Source organism: Ambystoma mexicanum, chromosome 9 (genome assembly GCF_040938575.1).
Source record: "Ambystoma mexicanum isolate Mex_15411 chromosome 9, UKY_AmexF1_1, whole genome shotgun sequence".
Classification (NCBI taxonomy): Eukaryota; Metazoa; Chordata; class Amphibia; order Caudata; family Ambystomatidae; genus Ambystoma; species Ambystoma mexicanum.
In genome coordinates, this window is record NC_090931.1 from 554,614,982 (window position 1) to 554,634,279 (window position 19,298).

The window sequence follows — 19,298 nt, forward strand, 5'->3', positions numbered from 1 at the left end:
GCCTCCCTCTGGAACAGCCTTCCTGCCTCCCTGAAACTCGAAGAGAACCATCTCCGGTTCCGGAAGCACCTCAAAACCTTCCTCTTTGCTTCTGCTTTCTCTCTCCCTCTCCCCTGCTAAACAGCTAATATTCTTCACTGAAACTGCACTGATCCTGCAACTGGACCTCTCTAAACGGCCTCGGCCCTGGGCCCAGCCACTCTCCCCTTGCACTGATGCCCTGGAACCCCTCTGCACTGCGGGACTGTCTCTGTATCCATACAGCCCCCCCCTTCCCCAGCACTTGTTCTGCACTTACCTTGCACTTGCCACCAGCTGGCCCTATTTATTTATTACTTTACGCCACTTACCTTGTACTGCACTTCCCCCCCTCCCCTTCCCCTTTTCCCCCTCCCCCACCCCTGCACTTGCGCGATCTGAATGACACCTGGCCTAGTAGGATCGTTGTCTGTCTCCCCTTGTTCCTCCCCTCCCTGCCTCGTCGCGCCTTGAAACACCTGTGTATAGGCGCGTTACAAATACCATATCATATCATATCATAAGCCTGCTCTAGGAACTCCACTAGCGTGCGCCCGTGCACCACGGGACCTCATTAGCTGTGCCGACAGTCGTGGGGCCAGGTCCGACAAAGGATATGAGAGCTCCTCATGGCAGGAACTCCCAAGAGCACACTCGGGCATGACCGGGGTGCACGCGAGCTTCCTCAAACCTCGTCACCATTGTTAAGGGCTACGGCAGGGCCGGGCGCCATCCTGTATGCTTGGAGCCAATGATTTCAGTAGGTAACTAGCGCACAGGGAGCCGGGCGCCCCTTTTATTAGAAGCATTATTATAAAATAAATGTTACAATGTGCTCAATACTGAAGAGGTTTCCAAGCACGGGCCCAGGATTCGCACCTGTGTTGCTCTGTGTCGTCTTGCTGCGCCACTAAGCTATACCATCCGTGCCTCACATGGTACCACACGTGTCATCAACACGTGACACTGCATGAGCCCTGGGGGGGGGGTGGTCAACCATAACAATGGAAGATTATAAATGTGAGGTAAGCATACAGATATAGGATATGATACATGAAGAATACCATCACGGGCATTTTCTACCCTTGGGATTCTTTCCAGGAGCGATTTTGACGCTCTTGTGCATCTTCATGCTGGGAATTGTTTTGCTTAAATTCAGAATTGGGGAAATAAAGCCAACATAAAAGGTAACCTCATGCTATTTTTGCTCAACCAATCGTTGGCTATAGTGTCCGGTTGATATTTAATGTCATTTGTACACGTTTCCAGTCATCTTTCTTAAACATATGGTTTTTTACCCGTTTGACAAGCATGCCACTTGCCTACCATGACTCCAACCCTAGTGCCGCTCCCATCGCTCTCTATCCGCCGCTCACCTCCCGGAATTTTTCACCAGTCCAGCACTGTAGATGCCACTCCCAAGTAAGGCAGATCTAATTAATAATCTCCTTCTCCCACACTTCATCGGCGGACTTGCCCCTAAACTACGAATGTCCAAAATGTGCAATCTTAACAACTGGATATCAGTGTTAAGGTGCACACACATTTAAATGTCATGTGTTCTTTGTTGACAAGTAGACATGCTTACCTACTGTCGTGATTTCACAAATCGGGTCATCCCAGTCATCAGTCCTTGCTGTTAATTGAACTTCCCATGGGTCGGGTCAGGAGGGTTCGGCTTGTCTTCGTGTAACAATTCAAAAAACCCAACAAAACGTCTTCTGGCCAATCATGGTCCGTCATGGGCCTTTACCCTCCCACATCCGCTCTGTGCTAGTATCCGATTGGTCAAATATTGACAGCAGCTATTCCGCTACCTACTACTGCCAAGAAACTACACAATCGGACGTGTAAAGCAGTTCGTGGCCGCCCAAGAGACCAATGGTGAGAATTGCACCAGACAGAGTCTTTCTAAGGGCGGTTTCGATTTCTTTCCGTTTTCCTTCTCCTGCCTGCTTTACAAACGGCTGGGATTTACTTCCCGCCACGCTAAATCACTCATTCACTGCCGGAACCAATGGCAATGCTAAACAGTAGAAGCGCCGTCCAATCACCTCCAAGAACCCTCTGTACACTAAGTTCACAATCAGCTTCATACCAGAGGTTTACGCCAGTAGGCGACCAATGGTACATTGGCATTTTTTCCGCTTAACCAATCGGTTACCCCTGTTCAGTGACAGCTGGCAAATGAGAATAGCACTTGTTTGGCAGTCGTTTTTTTTTTTTAGTACAGGGGTCTGCTTGAGGAATGTAAACTATTCAACATGGAGTCAGCCGTTAATAAGCTGGAAGCGATGGTGAGCGCGGAGGGAAGCAGTGAAGACGCGGCGGGCGCGGGTATTTCGCGCTTGAGGTGAAACAGTCTGTGGTGGCTAGGGTCCTCCAGGGACGCAGACGATGCTTTTAAAACCTTGTTAAATAGATACAATTTCCAATTCGTAAAAATAAACGGAGTGTAATGAACTGACCTAGATGGGGTTCTACCGGCTATTTCGTTTATGGTACCGTCGTTACCGTGCAGAGGTTTTTCCTTTGAGAGCCGTGGCCCCAATGCTTGCATGAAGGCTATACATTTGGACACTGGTCGCAGTAAAGATGGCGGGAGATAGATGAGGGGCGCTGGGTAAATTGCGGGACAGAGGAAAGCCGAACCTCCCAGCGCAGAGGCTGAGCCTCTATCTTAAACCCTTTTCAGTCACTCGTAAAATATGCTCTACACAGCAGCCGCCCCAGTGATTTACTTTGCTAGGTTGATGACTGATTAATTGAGTTTTATGATGCTTGACTATCTCTTTATTACGATAAAACAAAACCTAACGTACATTGTCTTGCACTTATTCGCCTTACTGGATAGTGAAAGTATCTTGATGTCTATTTTACTGTCACTCTCACTTACCCATCTATACTAAACTCCAAAAAAGTACAGTGTTGTAGTTCCGAGTTAGTTCTGTAGTGATAACCTATATTTAACAATTTAGTATTATTGCCATTGTTTATATTATTTAGGTCCCCAGAGTTGCTCTTGGTTGTCTTTCTCAACACATACTAGTGTACTCTCTCCAACAATTAATGGTTGTCTTACTTGCATAATCTTCCTTGTATATAGGGGGCATACCCAAGGATTTAGGGGAGGAGGGGACTCCAAGGGGGGGAGAAATAGGGTTGAGTGGAGCGATTGGTGAGCTGTTCTTTAAAGAGTGGGGTTGTCGGGTACATCGTGAAAGTGTAGGATGGAGGGGGCCTGCATATCCGAGTTTGTGCCCTTTTCCAAAGACAGGATACCTAGCAGAAATAGGCCCGTTTCCCGTTTGTCCCACTTGCAGTTCTTCATTTCCAGCCTAGCAAATTTGTGGGCTCGCCTCCGGAGATCTATCAACCACCGAGAATGGTGTTTTGGTAAGGACTGCTTTGTATGGGATGCAGGCAGTCATTGAACATTATGCGTGCTGGAAGGGGTATCCATTGCAGCTCTTTGAGGATGGTGGTTATGTTGAATTAGGGTGGCCAACTCTTTGATAGTATTTTACGGGACACTTGCCCACAAGGCGGCGATGACGTCACAACACTCACGTTTGGCCCGCCCCTTTTTTTAATTTGCATTTTTTGAATGGATCCTTTAGAGCGTGCAGGTCGAGCTGTAACGCTCTGACACCAGGCTTAATTGAAATGCAAATGGTTTGTCCTTGGGAGGTGGTGATCACGTTTTTTAACTGCAAACATGACCATCACGACCCAGGAACAAACCATTAGCATTTGAATAAAGCCAGATGTCGCACGTTACAGCTTGACCTGCAGGCAGTAAAGGAGCCGGGGCTGCAGAGCCGCCGGGGAAAGAAAGCAGCAGGCGGCAGCGCCGTGCTGTTTAAATGCCCACTTCAATTCGCAGAGTGGCCCATCACTGCGAAGACCCTGTGAAACCAGCCCTACTGTGACAAGACCACACAGACCAAGAAGAATACAAACCCACGACTACACACTCAACCCGAGAAGATGGAGTAATGAGGCTCAAGCCTCGGTATCCAAAAATCACCGCTGATGGATAAAAATCTATCAGCAAGAAGAAGAACAAGCGCCGCAGAGTGGCTGTGATGGATGCAGGTTGTCCTGGCGAAAGTCGGGACAACCTGCGTCCTGCACAGCCACTCTGCAAACGGCGGGACAGAGTCCCTAATTGCAGGACAATCCCGCGAAAAGCCGGACAGTTGGCCACCCTATGTTGAATTGTACTTTTCCTTGATGAGACGTGCTTGTTGGCTTGCAGAATGGACAAGGTGGCCTCTGGGATTCCTGCGAGTAGTGTGTCACCATCCAGGTGGGAGATGAACTGAGCTTCAACAATTGCTCTGAAACTCCAAGAGCAGATGAAAGGCTTGACTGTGCGTAGGCGAACAAGCTGGGAACATGCTGCTTGGGTCTTCTTGGCAATGTGTGCTTTGATGAGCGGTTGCATTTGAAAGTAAAGCTAGATATTTTGCACTGTGTGGGAGTTAGGACATGCATCCGTGGAGCTACATGTCAGACATTTCTGGACCTGGTCCTGCTTGTGGGGTTTCATAGAACAATTGTTTTTTTTATAGTGCTGAGCTTTAGGTAGGCACTTGACATACAGCCCTGAATGAGGGACAGTGCTTGAGTCAATCCGTCTGATGCAATTGATCTTTAAGTAAAGGTCTGTGTTATATTTGTACTGGCATATCTTTGTCATGTTGGTGAGCAGTTCCCACATGGGTTTAGTTTGAAAATGACAAGGGACAAGCTGGAGCCTTCTGGAAGTCTGCAGGTTATTTGGTGGTGAAGGATCTGTTGGGGCTCACCTAGAAGAGTTGGACTTTGTTACAGATTTATGATCAAAACATTACAGGACTGTTCAGTTGGAGCACATGCGTGTGACTGGGATGTGAGGAAGGCCTCATGGTCAATGGTATCAGGGCGGTTGATGAGTAAGCAGGGGGTCCCCTTTGTCCGGGACGTGTAGGGCGTCATCAAAAACTTGGCAGTCTCTGTGCTGCATTGTGGTTGGGGGCGATTCGGTAGTCCTGTATGTGATTGTGCTGAGTGAACCGTTCTGCAACTCGGAGGCAACAATCTTCTCCATCACTTTGCAGAGGAAGGCTAGATATGTGAGGGGGCATGTTGTCAAGGTTGAATATGGGTTTCTTCAGCGGGGGAGGATCTTTCCCATTTCAGTGCATCTGGTGAGGATGAAGTGGTGCAAGTGCTACACCTTTAATGACCTTCATACTGCAGGGGAGAATATTGTCTCTGTAGTTGTAATCGTCCTAAATGTGTTCCATCTTTATATGCTGTGGCTGTTATGGGTGGGGCATCTATGGTATCCTTGTAGCTGTTCAGTGCTGCCTTCTGTCTATCTTGTCAGAAAAAGCTGTTGATGGCATTACTTTTGTCAGTGGATTGTGATATAGCAGTCTGGCACCAGGTTTCTATGCATTTTTCAGAAGTTTAACAGCTTGCTCTGATGTAGATGGATGCTTCCATGGTGGTGGTTGTGTAGTATTGTGGTTTGACTCTTGTGATAACTGTCCTGCGTGCTGATCGAAGGGTTCTCAGGGTGATGAGGTTGTCTTTTTGTTGTGATTTTCCTATTAACTGTTCTTTCTGCGGATGGTTCGCTGTGGATGTGTTCCTGTTTGTACCAAGGTATGGGGGGACTTATGTTTTCCTAAGTCAAAGTTTCAGGTGTGATGGTGGTATAAGTAAAGGTGTGCTGAGGAAGGCATTGACATCCTCCAGGGGGCTGGACGTAGAGACCAAGGTGATGTGTTGTCCTTCAACTACGTCCATGAGAACGTTCTTGAAAGAGCTGTGGGATGTCTCGGTGGCTTTGATAGGGAAGAGATATGGGGTGGAGCAGGATGGATTGTCTGCGTGTATGTCCAGACAAAAAGTGGGATAGCGGGGGAAGATGTACAATGGCTTGAGATGTAGTGAATACAAAGGTCTAGTTGTTGCTTGTGTTGTGGGTTGGTCCTATGTTGACCTGCTTGATGTCCATGGTGTTGAGCAATTCGAGTAGTTGCTCAGGTTTTCTTGGTGGCTTGGCTCTCGGGGAGTTTGAGGTATCTGTAGAAGATGATGTGTGTTTGACAGATGCTGGTGTAGCGAAGGCTTCAATTTCATTGAGAACAGCTTTGTTTTATTGGGGTGGTCCGTAGATCGGGTGGCTGGCAACTGCCTGAGCGGGAAGTGGCAAGTGAGGAGTTATGGTTGCAGGCCTAGTGAGGCCCTGGATGGTGCATGTCCATGAAGTCTTGTGGATAATATCAAGACAACTGCCATTCTTCCGTTTGTGGTCCTTGTGTTGGATTCTGTAACGGGTGTGTAGGTGAGCCATATCTTTATGCATGTATGGGATTTACAAGGTTCAGAGTTTTTGGTAGCCATTTAGCTCCTGGTTATACCCTGGAAGAGCCTGTTTGTCTTGACACCAACAGCAACCAGAAGCTACGTTTTGGCTCCCAAGGCCAATAGTTTCTATGCATACCTGTATGACATTAACTCTTGTGTTTGGAAATGTTTATAAATGAGTATTGGGGCCCATCTAGAGGATATTTAAAGCATAACTGGTCATATATAATTGACATAGTTTTCCTCTTATATGGGATTAACATTTCTGGAGCGCTATAGAACAGTTTCTTGTTGCCCCAGAGCTAGGTTTTGCCTAAAATGTGATGTCAAACACACAGGAACTGCTATCAGCTCCCGCTAGTCAAATCTTTATTCGATCCACTAATAAGATGTGAACCTAGTTGGGAAGCAAGGGCGCACTGTGGCAAGGGGGTGCACCCAGGAATAACAGGTGGGATCAGCCCTTAAGATCTTTATGGGCCACTTTTGCTCCCTAAAAATGGGCAAATGCTCCAAAAAAATAGAAATAGTGAGTAAAAATACTCCCAATAAAAAATAGGAAACAGACACGGTGGACCTTGATTTTTTTTTTTTTCCCCCCCACCCCGTCCTGCTTTACCCGCACAGCTCCATGGATATATTTGTACCAGCAGTACCACAGGAAGAAACTACTATTATGAAATGCTTCCATAGGGAATTGGACTTACATTTTTACTCCCCAAAAAAGCTTTTTACTCCCAAAATGGGTAGTGACATACTCCCACTTCAAAATCTTATCTGGAGCGCTGAGTTGGATGTAGAATAGCTGGGATGGGTAGGGTAAGCAAGGCAGGATGAGGGATCTCCAGAGTGGGAGAAGGGGTCGAGTAGAGTGGTGAGATTCTTTGAACAGTAGGGTCTTCAGAGATGCTTCTTGAAGTGTAGGATTGGAGTCTCTGCATAACTTTTTCCAAAGCAAGGGTGCATAGCAGGAAAATGCCCCTTTCCTTCCCTCTTACAATTATGTTTCCAGGCTGGGGTTGTGGCATTTGTTGGAGATGGTGAATTTCTCATCCAAGTAGAATCTAGGTATTGTTGTGGCTGCTTTGTAGATGATGCAGGTAGTCTTGAACATGATGCACCCTTGAATATCAATATATATCTGATAATAGTATGTCAAGATTGTGAGTGGTGTGCCTGCTGCCTACAGTGGTGTGGCAGGAGGTTGGCTTTGTGTTTTGGCACTCGAGTTTGGGTAGTTATGAAGATGAGAATGATATTCTGGGGTTGATAGTGATGGGATGTGGGCTAGGTGTTTATGTGGGTGGGGATTGGAATAAGTGAGTGGGGTGCGAGTGTGACGTACAAGCTGTTGGCTTACCTGAGATGTGTGGCACCGGGGATGAGACCATTTACGGGACCATAAGGGGAATTGCCTTTTTCCCTGTCTGCAACAGGCACCCTTAGATCTGAGAGTTAAGGGAAAGAAAAGGGGAGCCTAAGAGAGCCCAATTGTATAGAAATATTAGCAGGAGGGTGGAGCAGAGGTCACGTGACCTAGATCCATTTGCACCAGCTGACCAACTCTTACATTATAAGGCACACATTTAAAGGGACTGCTAGTCATACTTGGCCCATTGTATACCTCACACTGCATCTGTTTTCATTTCTTCTCCTTACCATTGTCCTCCCTTTTTTTAAATAAAACAAGTTGCTACTATTTACAGCTTTTTAGAGTACCCTAACATTCTCTGCTATCCCACGGAAGAAGACCATTGGCTAGCAGTGCAATCTCCCCCAGCACATCAACCCAGAACTTCTTCCTCCCTGTAACCTATGTTTGTATGGGATTTATTATGTGCAAACCTATCTTGGAAAAGGAAGGAGTCCTGGCATTCTGAGATGGGTGGGGGAGAGTGAAGGAACTCTGTAGGGTGTGGGAGGGGTGTGGGGGGGAGTAGGGTTGAGTGAAGTGATCATAGAAAAATGGTCTTTCAAGAGTTGTCTTCAGGTCCTTCCTGGCGTGTAGGATGGAGGGGTGAGTCTTAGCTGCATTGTTAACTTGTTCCAGTGACATGATCTGCAGCAGGAAAAATCCTGTTTTGTTCCCTTTCGCAGTTCTTTGTTGACTAGTGATTTGGTTGTGACTGCTTTGTGGGTGATGCAGTCCGTTTAAACGTTTTACACACTTGAAGGGGATCCGATCGAGCTCCTTGAGGATGGGGGTTGAATCTTCATTGACTGTGCGAATTGGCTTTCAGAGGGCTCAAGGTAGCATCTGGGACTCTGGCGAGTAGGGCGATGACACAGTTCAGGTGGAAGAGGAATTTGGATAACTGCTCTGAAACTTGGGGCATGTACATAAGGCTTAACTTTGTAGAGGAGCGCAATCTGGTACCCTTATATATAATGCCTGGTCATCTTGTGGGAAGTCTGAATCAGTACTCGGACACCCAGGCCTTGTTCTAAGATTCTTATTTTTATCAAGTTCACCTACTCATTCCCTAAATCTACAAGTCCCAGCCCTATTTTATAAAAGACAGTCCTAAAAGTGCTTGTTAGGATGTCTGTAAATTAACAAAGTCCTCTGTCCAGAATCCTACTCTAACCTAATCACTTTCCCTAAAAGAAACAAAGAAAAACTTGTAGAACTATCACTCTGAAAGGAATGTCTGCTGGCTTCTGATGCCATCCCTGTCCCTTTTTAGTAAAGGCCTTCGCCCATAGTTCAAGAAAGACTGTTCTTAATCTGTGTTCAGTCCAGATCTCCCTCTAACTCTTGCCACTCTGAATTTTTCAGTCATTCTCCCCATTGGGATTCTTTGATCCTCCCCACTCTGGCGGTTTATCAGTCTCTCCCCACTATGGAGCTCATCCTACTCTCCCGGTGTCTCAGTCTCTCACCTTCTCTGGGGTGCTCCCAGTCCTTCTTCAATCTGGGCTTTTTTCCCTCTTCCTCTCTCCCTTGCCTGCCCCCCCCCCCTCCACTGGAGCTATTGCATACCCGAGTGTTGAGCTGTTTTCCATGGGAGGGCTGTTGAGTCTAGCCGGTTCTGTGGTCGGCAGGTTACTACGCGTCTCCTCTGTGGGGCTCCGCTTCGACCCCCTGTGTCTGACTTTCTTGCTCGTCCTGGCCACTCGGCATGGAGTTGCGTATGTGACTTTTCCACCAAACTGCAGCCTTGGGAGAGACTACCTTCTTTCTGCAACTATCCACTGTGTTGTCTTAATGAATCTGGCTCTCTGGCTGGCTCTCTGGCTGGCTCGCTGCCTCCCTCTCTGCCTCCCTCTCTCTCCAGTCTCGCTGCACTCTCATGATGCGCATCGAAGCAAACTTGGCTGGAGTACAGGATGGTTCTAGGGCATGGATCTGCAACCTTTAGCTCTCCAGAGGTTTTGAACTGCAGCTCCCATCAGCCCGTGCCAGCGGTGGTGAAGAATTATGGGACTTGTGTTCCAAAACATCTGGAGAACCACAGAGTGTAGAGCCCTGTTTTAGGGGCAAAGCATGGTGGTAGCCTACGCAGCTCCCAGCATGCGGGTTCCTTTTATCAGACTGCCCCGAAATCCGTTGTGGTTACCCTTGAGCCAGGGAGTGGGGGCGAAATGTCATGCCACCTTGAAAGACAATATCCTTGTGCCAACCTTGCAGAAGATATAAAAAGAATTAGGTAGTATGTGATATTTAAAAAAAAAGGCAGCCATTCCAATCATTTACATGCGTGCTTTGCTCAAGGCATGTATTTTGGACAGAAGCTCAAATAAAATAAAGTACTATGGTCCTTTCTTGACAACATTTATGCTATAGTAATCTCTCCAAAATGGATTTCCCTTTTGTATATATTGGGTTTAGCCCAAATTTATATGGGGGAGTAACAGGGCTGTGTGCAATACTTGAATATAGCAATAGGAAACACTTAGAATATTAAAGGACCGTTCTCAAGGAGTTGTATTGGCTACCTTTACACACTCTCCGTGGATGAGACACTCCCCATCTTTAGAGGCCAACACACCTCCATAAACCACATCACCAGACTGAAAATAAGGAACTTCAAGAGGCGGGTTAAAAGTAGGAAACTGGACTTTTGCTGCTACGTCACCTCCGGGCTGCAGAGAAGGTTTTGAAATGTACGTTTTTTTTTGCTTTGTTATATTTGGGGTGGAGTATTTGCATTTTTTAGGTGGTTTGAAAGCGTCTGTTTTGACAAACCTTGATCGCTGTACTCAACGCTACTTCTTTTATCCCCCTCCAGAGCTTGCTACACACACCCCTTCCCTCTATCCAAGCTAGCAACCTCTGCTTACAAGTGCAGCAGCCTGTAAACCCTGGGTGAACCCCTGACGTATCTCTGTTGTCTCCGCAGGTTTGCACTTTATAAATTACATACTTGGTTACATAATATCTTTGTTACATAGAATATTATTTGACATCGACCTTTTGAGAGGTGTGATTTAGAGGGTTATTGGTTAGGGAGCGGAAGGCGGACAGTAGGCATCTGTCCAGTTTAAGTCCGTTTTCATAGGCGTTTCCTTTGAACAACGATTTAGGTCGTTCATCTTTAGTCGTGGAGCAGCATGGCTTGTCTTTGTAACTAACTGGTTTGGCGCTCGTGCACCCGAGAGCAAATGATTTAAAACAATGTGTTTGGTTGTACCTTTCATTTGGTGAATATTTTCACTGCTTGCACGGCACTTAAAGTTTATTGTGAGCAGAAAAAATGATTTGAACTTGCAAACGTTTTTTGGCCTGGAAGGGAAGATGGCAGTATGTATAACCTGCTACTTAAGGAGTCTCGTTTTTGCAAAGAGAAATAAATGCATCCCCCACCCCCGAATATTCATAGTGTCATGTTTTTTGCAATTAGATCAGTTAGGGTGTGCTTGGTTAATTAAACCATTTTCTTCATGTGCAATTTTATATTAAGACTGCTAGCCTTAAATTATTAACAAAGATAATTATGCAGTTGATGGGTTTTTATATTTGATCCTTTAAATGTTCTATGCAATAAGCATCTTTAAATAGAATCTTCTTGGTGCTCTCAGCGTGGGCTGATCATTCTGCACCTACTCTGAAAAACATTGGTTTGTCTGGGATGGGGGAGACCTGCCCAGTGGAGTCCAACACCATATTGCACAATTGGTATTCTAAGATATTCTAAAATAGTGGCACAATAGCCAGAGAACTATTTGGGTCTGAAATTGTCACTTAGGTCTGCCCTTAACCTTGACTTTAACCTTGCGTAGACCCCTCTCTTTGGACCACAAATCATTTGAATATTTGGACGTTCCAAATGTACTGGCTTCATGGGCAGTAGGAAAATTGTATTGTTCCTGTCCCACCTCCCCAAACATGATTCTCCCCCGGTACGCTATGGTGGTTTAAATGGCCACATTCTGCAAAGGTGTGTATGGACTAAAAAAACAGTGGTGTAGAAGGGTACCGAAAGCACTGCCTATGGTTAAAATAAATGCAAAACTTTCTCGCATAGCATTTTTATGGCTATGGTGATTTTATTAGGTCAAAAGCTAACTGGCAGTTCTTTAACATAGCCTGGTGTTTTGCTGCAGAAGAACGTTGCGGTCTCATTGGTTTTTGTTTCTGGACTTTAGTACGTTTTTCTGGATTGGAGCAATGCATGTTTACTTATTGTCTCACACCATTCCGTATGGTATTTGGTTGATTACTCCCGTACCCATAAATGACCTTTCCATTCATTCTCAAACTTCCCCAGTATGGCCAGCCACAGAAATTCGATTTCATAGATTGCACATGCAAACTGAAAATTTGTGACTGACCAAAAGGGCACACCCATTTTCTGGAGCTGAGACAGTAATTTGACTGAGGCATTGCTGCAATTTAGGGGGGGAGAGGCGGGGGATCGGTGCTACTGTCCTGTGGGTGTTTCTGCTGCATATGGGTCATTTTGAGCGCGTATTGAGTGCATTTGATCTAACGGGTGCCCTACCTTGAGACACTGCTTGGTACCAGATGGGAACTGATTGCTTATTTCAGCAAGCACTTGGTTTCCTGCCTTTCTGTACTTCAGCAAGGACTTGTACTTGCTTACCACTGCACTCTACTTTCCCTGTGTTGCCTTAAGTTTGTACCATGTTACAAGCGTCTGCTAGTGTTGGCCTCTAACCCTACACTGCTGCCCCTAGGACCCTGCTGAAAGTGAACCTCAATGGCTTGCATTTTTGTTGGCTGTCCACGGTCTGTTTTAGGACATCCTCCTTACTCTGCTGCTTTTCTTTCTCCCGTGCCCATAACAATCCCCAGTCTACTGCCTTGCGCTTCACTTCATGCCTCGCACCTCACACATTGTACATTTCAGAACGTTATCCTTCACCCATCTTCCCTTTCAAACACCATCCTTATTATTCATTCCTTCCTCTTACTACTCCTGTCCCCAGTCAGTGGTGGAAATGGAAAAAATGTGGTGGGGAATACCACAAGGGCCGGGGTGGGGGAGTAGTCTGGGGAGGGGGCCGTGCCCGAGGGAGCGTGGTCTAGAGGGGCGCTGCTCGTGGTGGACCTCCAATCAAACGAATCTTTGGGGCTAACTCTCAGAGCGTTTCCCACAGGGGTTTTGTCGTTATAAAACGTTTCTATGAATTGTAGCATTTATTTAGTTTATAACTGTTCTGTTGAATTGTTAAGCAGCCATGGCCGGGTTGCTAAAAAAACATAAAAATGAATCGCTTAGAACCTGAAAGACAGAATAGTCTTTGCATCCAGCAATGCTGGAATACTTAAAAATAAAAAAACTCCTGCGGGGGCTGCATTGCCTTTTACCGCTGGCTTTGGCACTGGTGTCTAATGCACAATCCTCGCTACATGTACAACTGATTCCTTACAGTTTTATGTGTAGCGAGCATTGTACATTACACACCATTCTCTTTCTTTCTCAAACCGTTTTAAATCTCTGGACCGACAAAACGGTTCGCTTTGAAACCCTTCCTTCCTGCAGAGAGAGCGTTAAGTCTCATCCCTTGTTTTGCACAAAAGAAAGATCCGAGCTGGACATTGAAAGCTTAAGCAAGTCTCATTTGCTCAGCCCTACAAGCAGTTAATTGCAGAAAGAAAGGGGGCGCTTTGATCTGTGTGGTGTTCATTTGTAGGACTTGTGGGGGGAGCTGTTGGTTCTTTAGGAGGTGCAGTTGTGGGGGGAGCTGTTGGTTCTTTAGGAGGCGCAGATCTGTGTGCAAACAATGGAGGCGACCTGGCAGGCTTTTACAGACACATTACTATCTCAACGCACCTTCCTTTGCACAAGTGTTTGAAGACAGGCCAGTGTGTCGATAAAGGTGTCAGATCAGACACGTTGGGCCCATCACAGCTATCTCACTGTGCTAACAGGAACAGTTGGAGACAGTAAGTCCCTTTGTGCATTACACACCAGTGCCAAAGCCAGCAGTAAAAGGCAATGCTGCCGTTGCAGGCGCTTTATTTTATTTTTTATTCCAGCGCAGCTGGGCTAGGGGTGGCTGACGCTGGCCGGATCCCGAGATCCGGCTACACATCTGGTGCCGGATCTCAGATCCAGCGAGAGCCGGCCCAATGACCAGTACTGGCCCACTCATCAACTGTCAACTACAAACCTCGTACCTTGTTCCTAGCTCATCAGTTCTTCATACTGCACTTCCCACCATAATAAGCTAGGAGCAGGAATGAGGGTGATGAATTAGCGTGATGTGTGAGGGGACTAATGAAAATGCCCTAAAACGGGGATCTGCAACCTAAGGCTTGGCAGATAACTCGGATCCTAATATGCCTCACCCTTTACTAGGCTAACGGGTGTGGTAGCTTAAAACATTTGGAGAGCTAAAAGTTGAAGATCTATGTCCTAAAATATATACAATGTGTGACGAGTGGCCATTTCAAGACTGATGGGTAAGAATGATAAATTAGGATCCGCTAATGTGTATGTTGTAAGCTTAACAGTTCTTTTTGGTGATGAGCAGATATCTAAAGCCTCCACCTGAACTACAAAAAAGATGTTGGTGAAACTTTTGGGTAATGAAGTGGTCCAGCTGCACTAGATCGTGTTGCTTGTTATTTACCAGTTCTATTGGGCACACCTTGGCATTTTACAGTGTTTATTCGTGTGAAGGGTTGCATGGTTGGCAATGCTAGGTGACCAGGAAAAAAAATGCAATCCCAATAATGTTCCCCCTTGTGTCTCCATACAGACAAGCCACTAACTTGTAGCTTTTTAAAGTTTGGTATGGTTTTCTGGCTGACTAAAATGTGTACTTGAACTTGTTGTGTAACTGTGCACGATATGTTTAAAGGTTGGGGTAGATCATGATTTATTTTATTTTCGGAGCAGAAATATACTGTCTCCCCATCAGTTTAAGTAGCAGATTTCTACGTGAAAACTGGCTGGCATGATGAATCTCTTCGGGAAGGTGGTTTCATTATTATTATTATTATTATTATTATTTTTTTTTTCTTCCTGGGGGGCCCGAGGGGGGCAGGAGAGTTGAGCTTTTTTGTTATGTTGTAAACTCTGTTATATCCTGGGGAAGTGCCAATATACTCTCATGCTGGCCAATGTCTGGGGTCTGTTCTGAAGCTTATTACAGCTTTTTCTGAAACGTGTACAACAAATGTTAGACGAGCCTTTCTGACAATCCTTTACATCATTTTTGTCGGTGACTCATGATAGCCTTTTAGGTGGCATTGTGGTGTTTTTTAATTTATTATTTTCTGCTTCATTTTGAGGGTCGGGTGTGTTTAAGCTCTTTTACTTTGCTTTACTTTTTGTTTATGGGGTGAGGTGTAACGCATGCAGCGTTTTATCATCTGCCCGTGCATGTTTATCCACACCTTTTTTTTGTAGCGCTTTCTTGTGTTCACTGTTACCTACAGACTAATGGATTGATATTTATACTCCTTTTTTGTATTTGTACAGTTATCTTTGGAAATTAAGTTCCTTGTTCGTTCTGTCCAAGGCCCTTTTCACGTTGTACTACTAGTGAACATGCACAGAAAGCAGTGCAATGTTAAAAGGGCATCGGCCGGAGAAGCTGTCAACAAAGCGTCAAACTTCAGGCGCTAGAAAGGTGTTTAAAAACAAGCACCGTATTGCGCTGGAATTTGCCCTTTCTGTTACTGTAGCAGTTATTTTAAGCCATTCATAATGTGCATTAACGTTTCTTAAACAGATCCAGCTCTAGGAAGAATCGTCTGCCTTCCATCCAAGCCTTCTGCTAACCAATGCTCTGACTTCTTTGCACTACTGTACTTTACAGCTAGCAGTGCAATAGTATTGTCAAAGCATTTGGAAGTGGAGTTCACAACAGTCGACATGTCTTGCAGCGTGGAGCACAGCACTTACCATTTTTGTTGAAGTGGGATGGCCGAAGCCAATGGAGTGGAGGGGGGTCAATCTTTTTCTTTGTTGGGGACTTCAGGAAAATGCTCGATTTAGGCAGTGCCCCTTTTGTTCATACCTGGTGGCAAATACTGTGCAGCATCTGATCGCCGGTAGTGACTTCAGCACTGTTTCAGTAAGCATGCAAGTCCTATTATTGGCGTGTTTATGGCGGATTAGGGTCTACTTGGAGATGGGGTAAATAAGAGATGCAAAATATGCACTAAAAACCTCACTGTGTACGGATCGCATTCATTATCTGTTAATACTTTTGTAATAAGGCTTCAGAAGTCACGGGGATGGATAATCCAGGTGAAAGCAAGGAAAATATATGCATGGCATAACAGCACTTGGTCATTGTAAGATTTATTTAACAGATGAGTGGTTTAGGCAGGAGTGTTTACTTTCTGGGCCAGCGTAGTTGCACCTTCAATGTCCAGGTGATGTGTTTTGAGTTAAGCTTTGAATTATAATGGATTAGTGCTGATGGTATTTAATGTCGGAGAATCCATGGTAGGGGGTGAAAAGGGTGAAGGAGTGGAAGCAAGGGGCATTTGGGCGAAGATATCGAAGCATGAGTTTATGGAAAGCGTTAGTGGTAATGTTGTGGACACAAGTATTTGCAAATATATAGCTGGGGGTGAAGCACCAAGCCAAGGGATAGATTTGAAGACCGAATGAGGACCGTGGGCTGAAGTGGTAGAGGAGCATGTGTATGGCTGAAAGGAGGAGGTGGGAAAGGTCCAGGAGAAGGCTGAAGAGTGGTTCAGTCTGCTGAGAGTGGGTGAAGCCAAGTGGTAGATGAGGACATCATCTTCTAATGTGCGTTTATTTCAGTCTTGTAACAGTGGCAGTAATGAACTGGTTGTTTTCCATCAGTCTTGGGAGCAGTTGTGAGGTGCTCTGGTAGGGGATCATGGGTTGGGATTTTTAGGTAGTTAACTCTGGTCTTCGAGGTGTTCAGCTTCAGTACCGTAAGTGACGGGCAGTGACGGATAGTAGGGAGACAGGTAGTTTTGTGTGGATAGTTTGGTTTCTGGGACGGAGAATAAAATCTGACAAGAAGGTGGTTGGAGAATCCCAAGGGAGGTTTTGTGCAGGATAGAAAGTAGGCCAGGTGCAAATTGTGTGTTCCCACTCCACTGACTCGCACCCCATTGGGGTAAGGGAGGATTGGATGTGTGTCCATTAATGAGATGGAAAAGACATGATCAGACAAGTAGACTATTTGACGAATAGTCCTGGATGCTGGATGCTAGAAGTGGAGAAGGGTGGTCGACATTGTTGAAGGCTGTGGAGAGACCAGAAGGGTGTGAATTGTACAGAGTTTTGAATGATGTGCATTTGAGAAAAAGAGTTTAACAAAGGTAGCGGGCGCCCCTCTCTCGCAAGAACAGACATGATAACCTGTTCGGTGGTTATTAACCACTTGAGAGTTCGCAGCCACTGCTTTTACTCACTGTGCCTTTCACAGATGGGAAATATCCATTTGCATATCAGTCTTTGTCCTGCCCAGGGGCAGTCCAGCACCGAAATACAATGGCAATTCCAATCTGAACGAGAGTACCACCAGCAACCCCATACACGTGTTTCACCCTTGTTGGGGATCATCAGTGAGGTGAAGCTGATGCCTCTCTAAGCACAGTGAGAGGGAGACCACGTCTGGTTGCCCCCAGGAGACCTAGGGTTACCAATCCCAGGTTCCTTAACAAATAGTTTAACAAAGGTAGCGGGCGCCCCTCTCTCGCAAGAACAGACATGATAACCTGTTCGGTGGTTATTAACCACTTGAGAGTTCGCAGCCACTGCTTTTACTCACTGTGCCTTTCACAGATGGGAAATATCCATTTGCATATCAGTCTTTGTCCTGCCCAGGGGCAGTCCAGCACCGAAATACAATGGCAATTCCAATCTGAACGAGAGTACCACCAGCAACCCCATACACGTGTTTCACCCTTGTTGGGGATCATCAGTGAGGTGAAGCTGATGCCTCTCTAAGCACAGTGAGAGGGAGACCACGTCTGGTTGCCCCCAGGAGACCTAGGGTTACCAATCCCAGGTTCCTTAACAAATAGTTTAACAAAGGTAGCGGGCGCCCCTCTCTCGCAAGAACAGACATGATAACCTGTTCGGTGGTTATTAACCACTTGAGAGTTCGCAGCCACTGCTTTTACTCACTGTGCCTTTCACAGATGGGAAATATCCATTTGCATATCAGTCTTTGTCCTGCCCAGGGGCAGTCCAGCACCGAAATACAATGGCAATTCCAATCTGAACGAGAGTACCACCAGCAACCCCATACACGTGTTTCACCCTTGTTGGGGATCATCAGTGAGGTGAAGCTGATGCCTCTCTAAGCACAGTGAGAGGGAGACCACGTCTGGTTGCCCCCAGGAGACCTAGGGTTACCAATCCCAGGTTCCTTAACAAATAGTTTAACAAAGGTAGCGGGCGCCCCTCTCTCGCAAGAACAGACATGATAACCTGTTCGGTGGTTATTAACCACTTGAGAGTTCGCAGCCACTGCTTTTACTCACTGTGCCTTTCACAGATGGGAAATATCCATTTGCATATCAGTCTTTGTCCTGCCCAGGGGCAGTCCAGCACCGAAATACAATGGCAATTCCAATCTGAACGAGAGTACCACCAGCAACCCCATACACGTGTTTCACCCTTGTTGGGGATCATCAGTGAGGTGAAGCTGATGCCTCTCTAAGCACAGTGAGAGGGAGACCACGTCTGGTTGCCCCCAGGAGACCTAGGGTTACCAATCCCAGGTTCCTTAACAAATAGTTTAACAAAGGTAGCGGGCGCCCCTCTCTCGCAAGAACAGACATGATAACCTGTTCGGTGGTTATTAACCACTTGAGAGTTCGCAGCCACTGCTTTTACTCACTGTGCCTTTCACAGATGGGAAATATCCATTTGCATATCAGTCTTTGTCCTGCCCAGGGGCAGTCCAGCACCGAAATACAATGGCAATTCCAATCTGAACGAGAGTACCACCAGCAACCCCATACACGTGTTTCACCCTTGTTGGGGATCATCAGTGAGGTGAAGCTGATGCCTCTCTAAGCACAGTGAGAGGGAGACCACGTCTGGTTGCCCCCAGGAGACCTAGGGTTACCAATCCCAGGTTCCTTAACAAATAGTTTAACAAAGGTAGCGGGCGCCCCTCTCTCGCAAGAACAGACATGATAACCTGTTCGGTGGTTATTAACCACTTGAGAGTTCGCAGCCACTGCTTTTACTCACTGTGCCTTTCACAGATGGGAAATATCCATTTGCATATCAGTCTTTGTCCTGCCCAGGGGCAGTCCAGCACCGAAATACAATGGCAATTCCAATCTGAACGAGAGTACCACCAGCAACCCCATACACGTGTTTCACCCTTGTTGGGGATCATCAGTGAGGTGAAGCTGATGCCTCTCTAAGCACAGTGAGAGGGAGACCACGTCTGGTTGCCCCCAGGAGACCTAGGGTTACCAATCCCAGGTTCCTTAACAAATAGTTTAACAAAGGTAGCGGGCGCCCCTCTCTCGCAAGAACAGACAT

General features: G+C 46.2%; 2 protein-coding genes across 5 annotated transcripts in view; one reads left to right on the forward strand and one right to left on the reverse strand.

The window, feature by feature from the left end:
* PRR11 (proline rich 11) overlaps positions 1 to 1,977 on the reverse strand; it is a 231,101-nt gene extending 229,124 nt beyond the window's left edge. Inside the window, exon 1 of one of the 2 annotated variants that reach the window (XM_069615149.1) lies at positions 1,607 to 1,977. The gene's annotated coding sequence lies outside the window, so the exon portion shown is untranslated. The remainder of the gene's footprint in view (positions 1 to 1,606) is intronic. The other variant, XM_069615150.1, reaches the window with a different exon arrangement.
* Positions 1,978 to 2,170: 193 nt separating this feature from the next.
* Positions 2,171 to 19,298, forward strand: part of SKA2 (spindle and kinetochore associated complex subunit 2) — a 74,856-nt gene continuing 57,728 nt past the window's right edge. The window contains exon 1 of one of the 3 annotated variants that reach the window (XM_069615152.1): positions 2,171 to 2,315. In XM_069615152.1, coding sequence (XP_069471253.1) covers positions 2,283 to 2,315 — 33 coding nt within the window. In that variant the 5' untranslated portion in view covers positions 2,171 to 2,282. The remainder of the gene's footprint in view (positions 2,316 to 19,298) is intronic. The other 2 variants (XM_069615151.1, XM_069615153.1) reach the window with 2 other exon arrangements.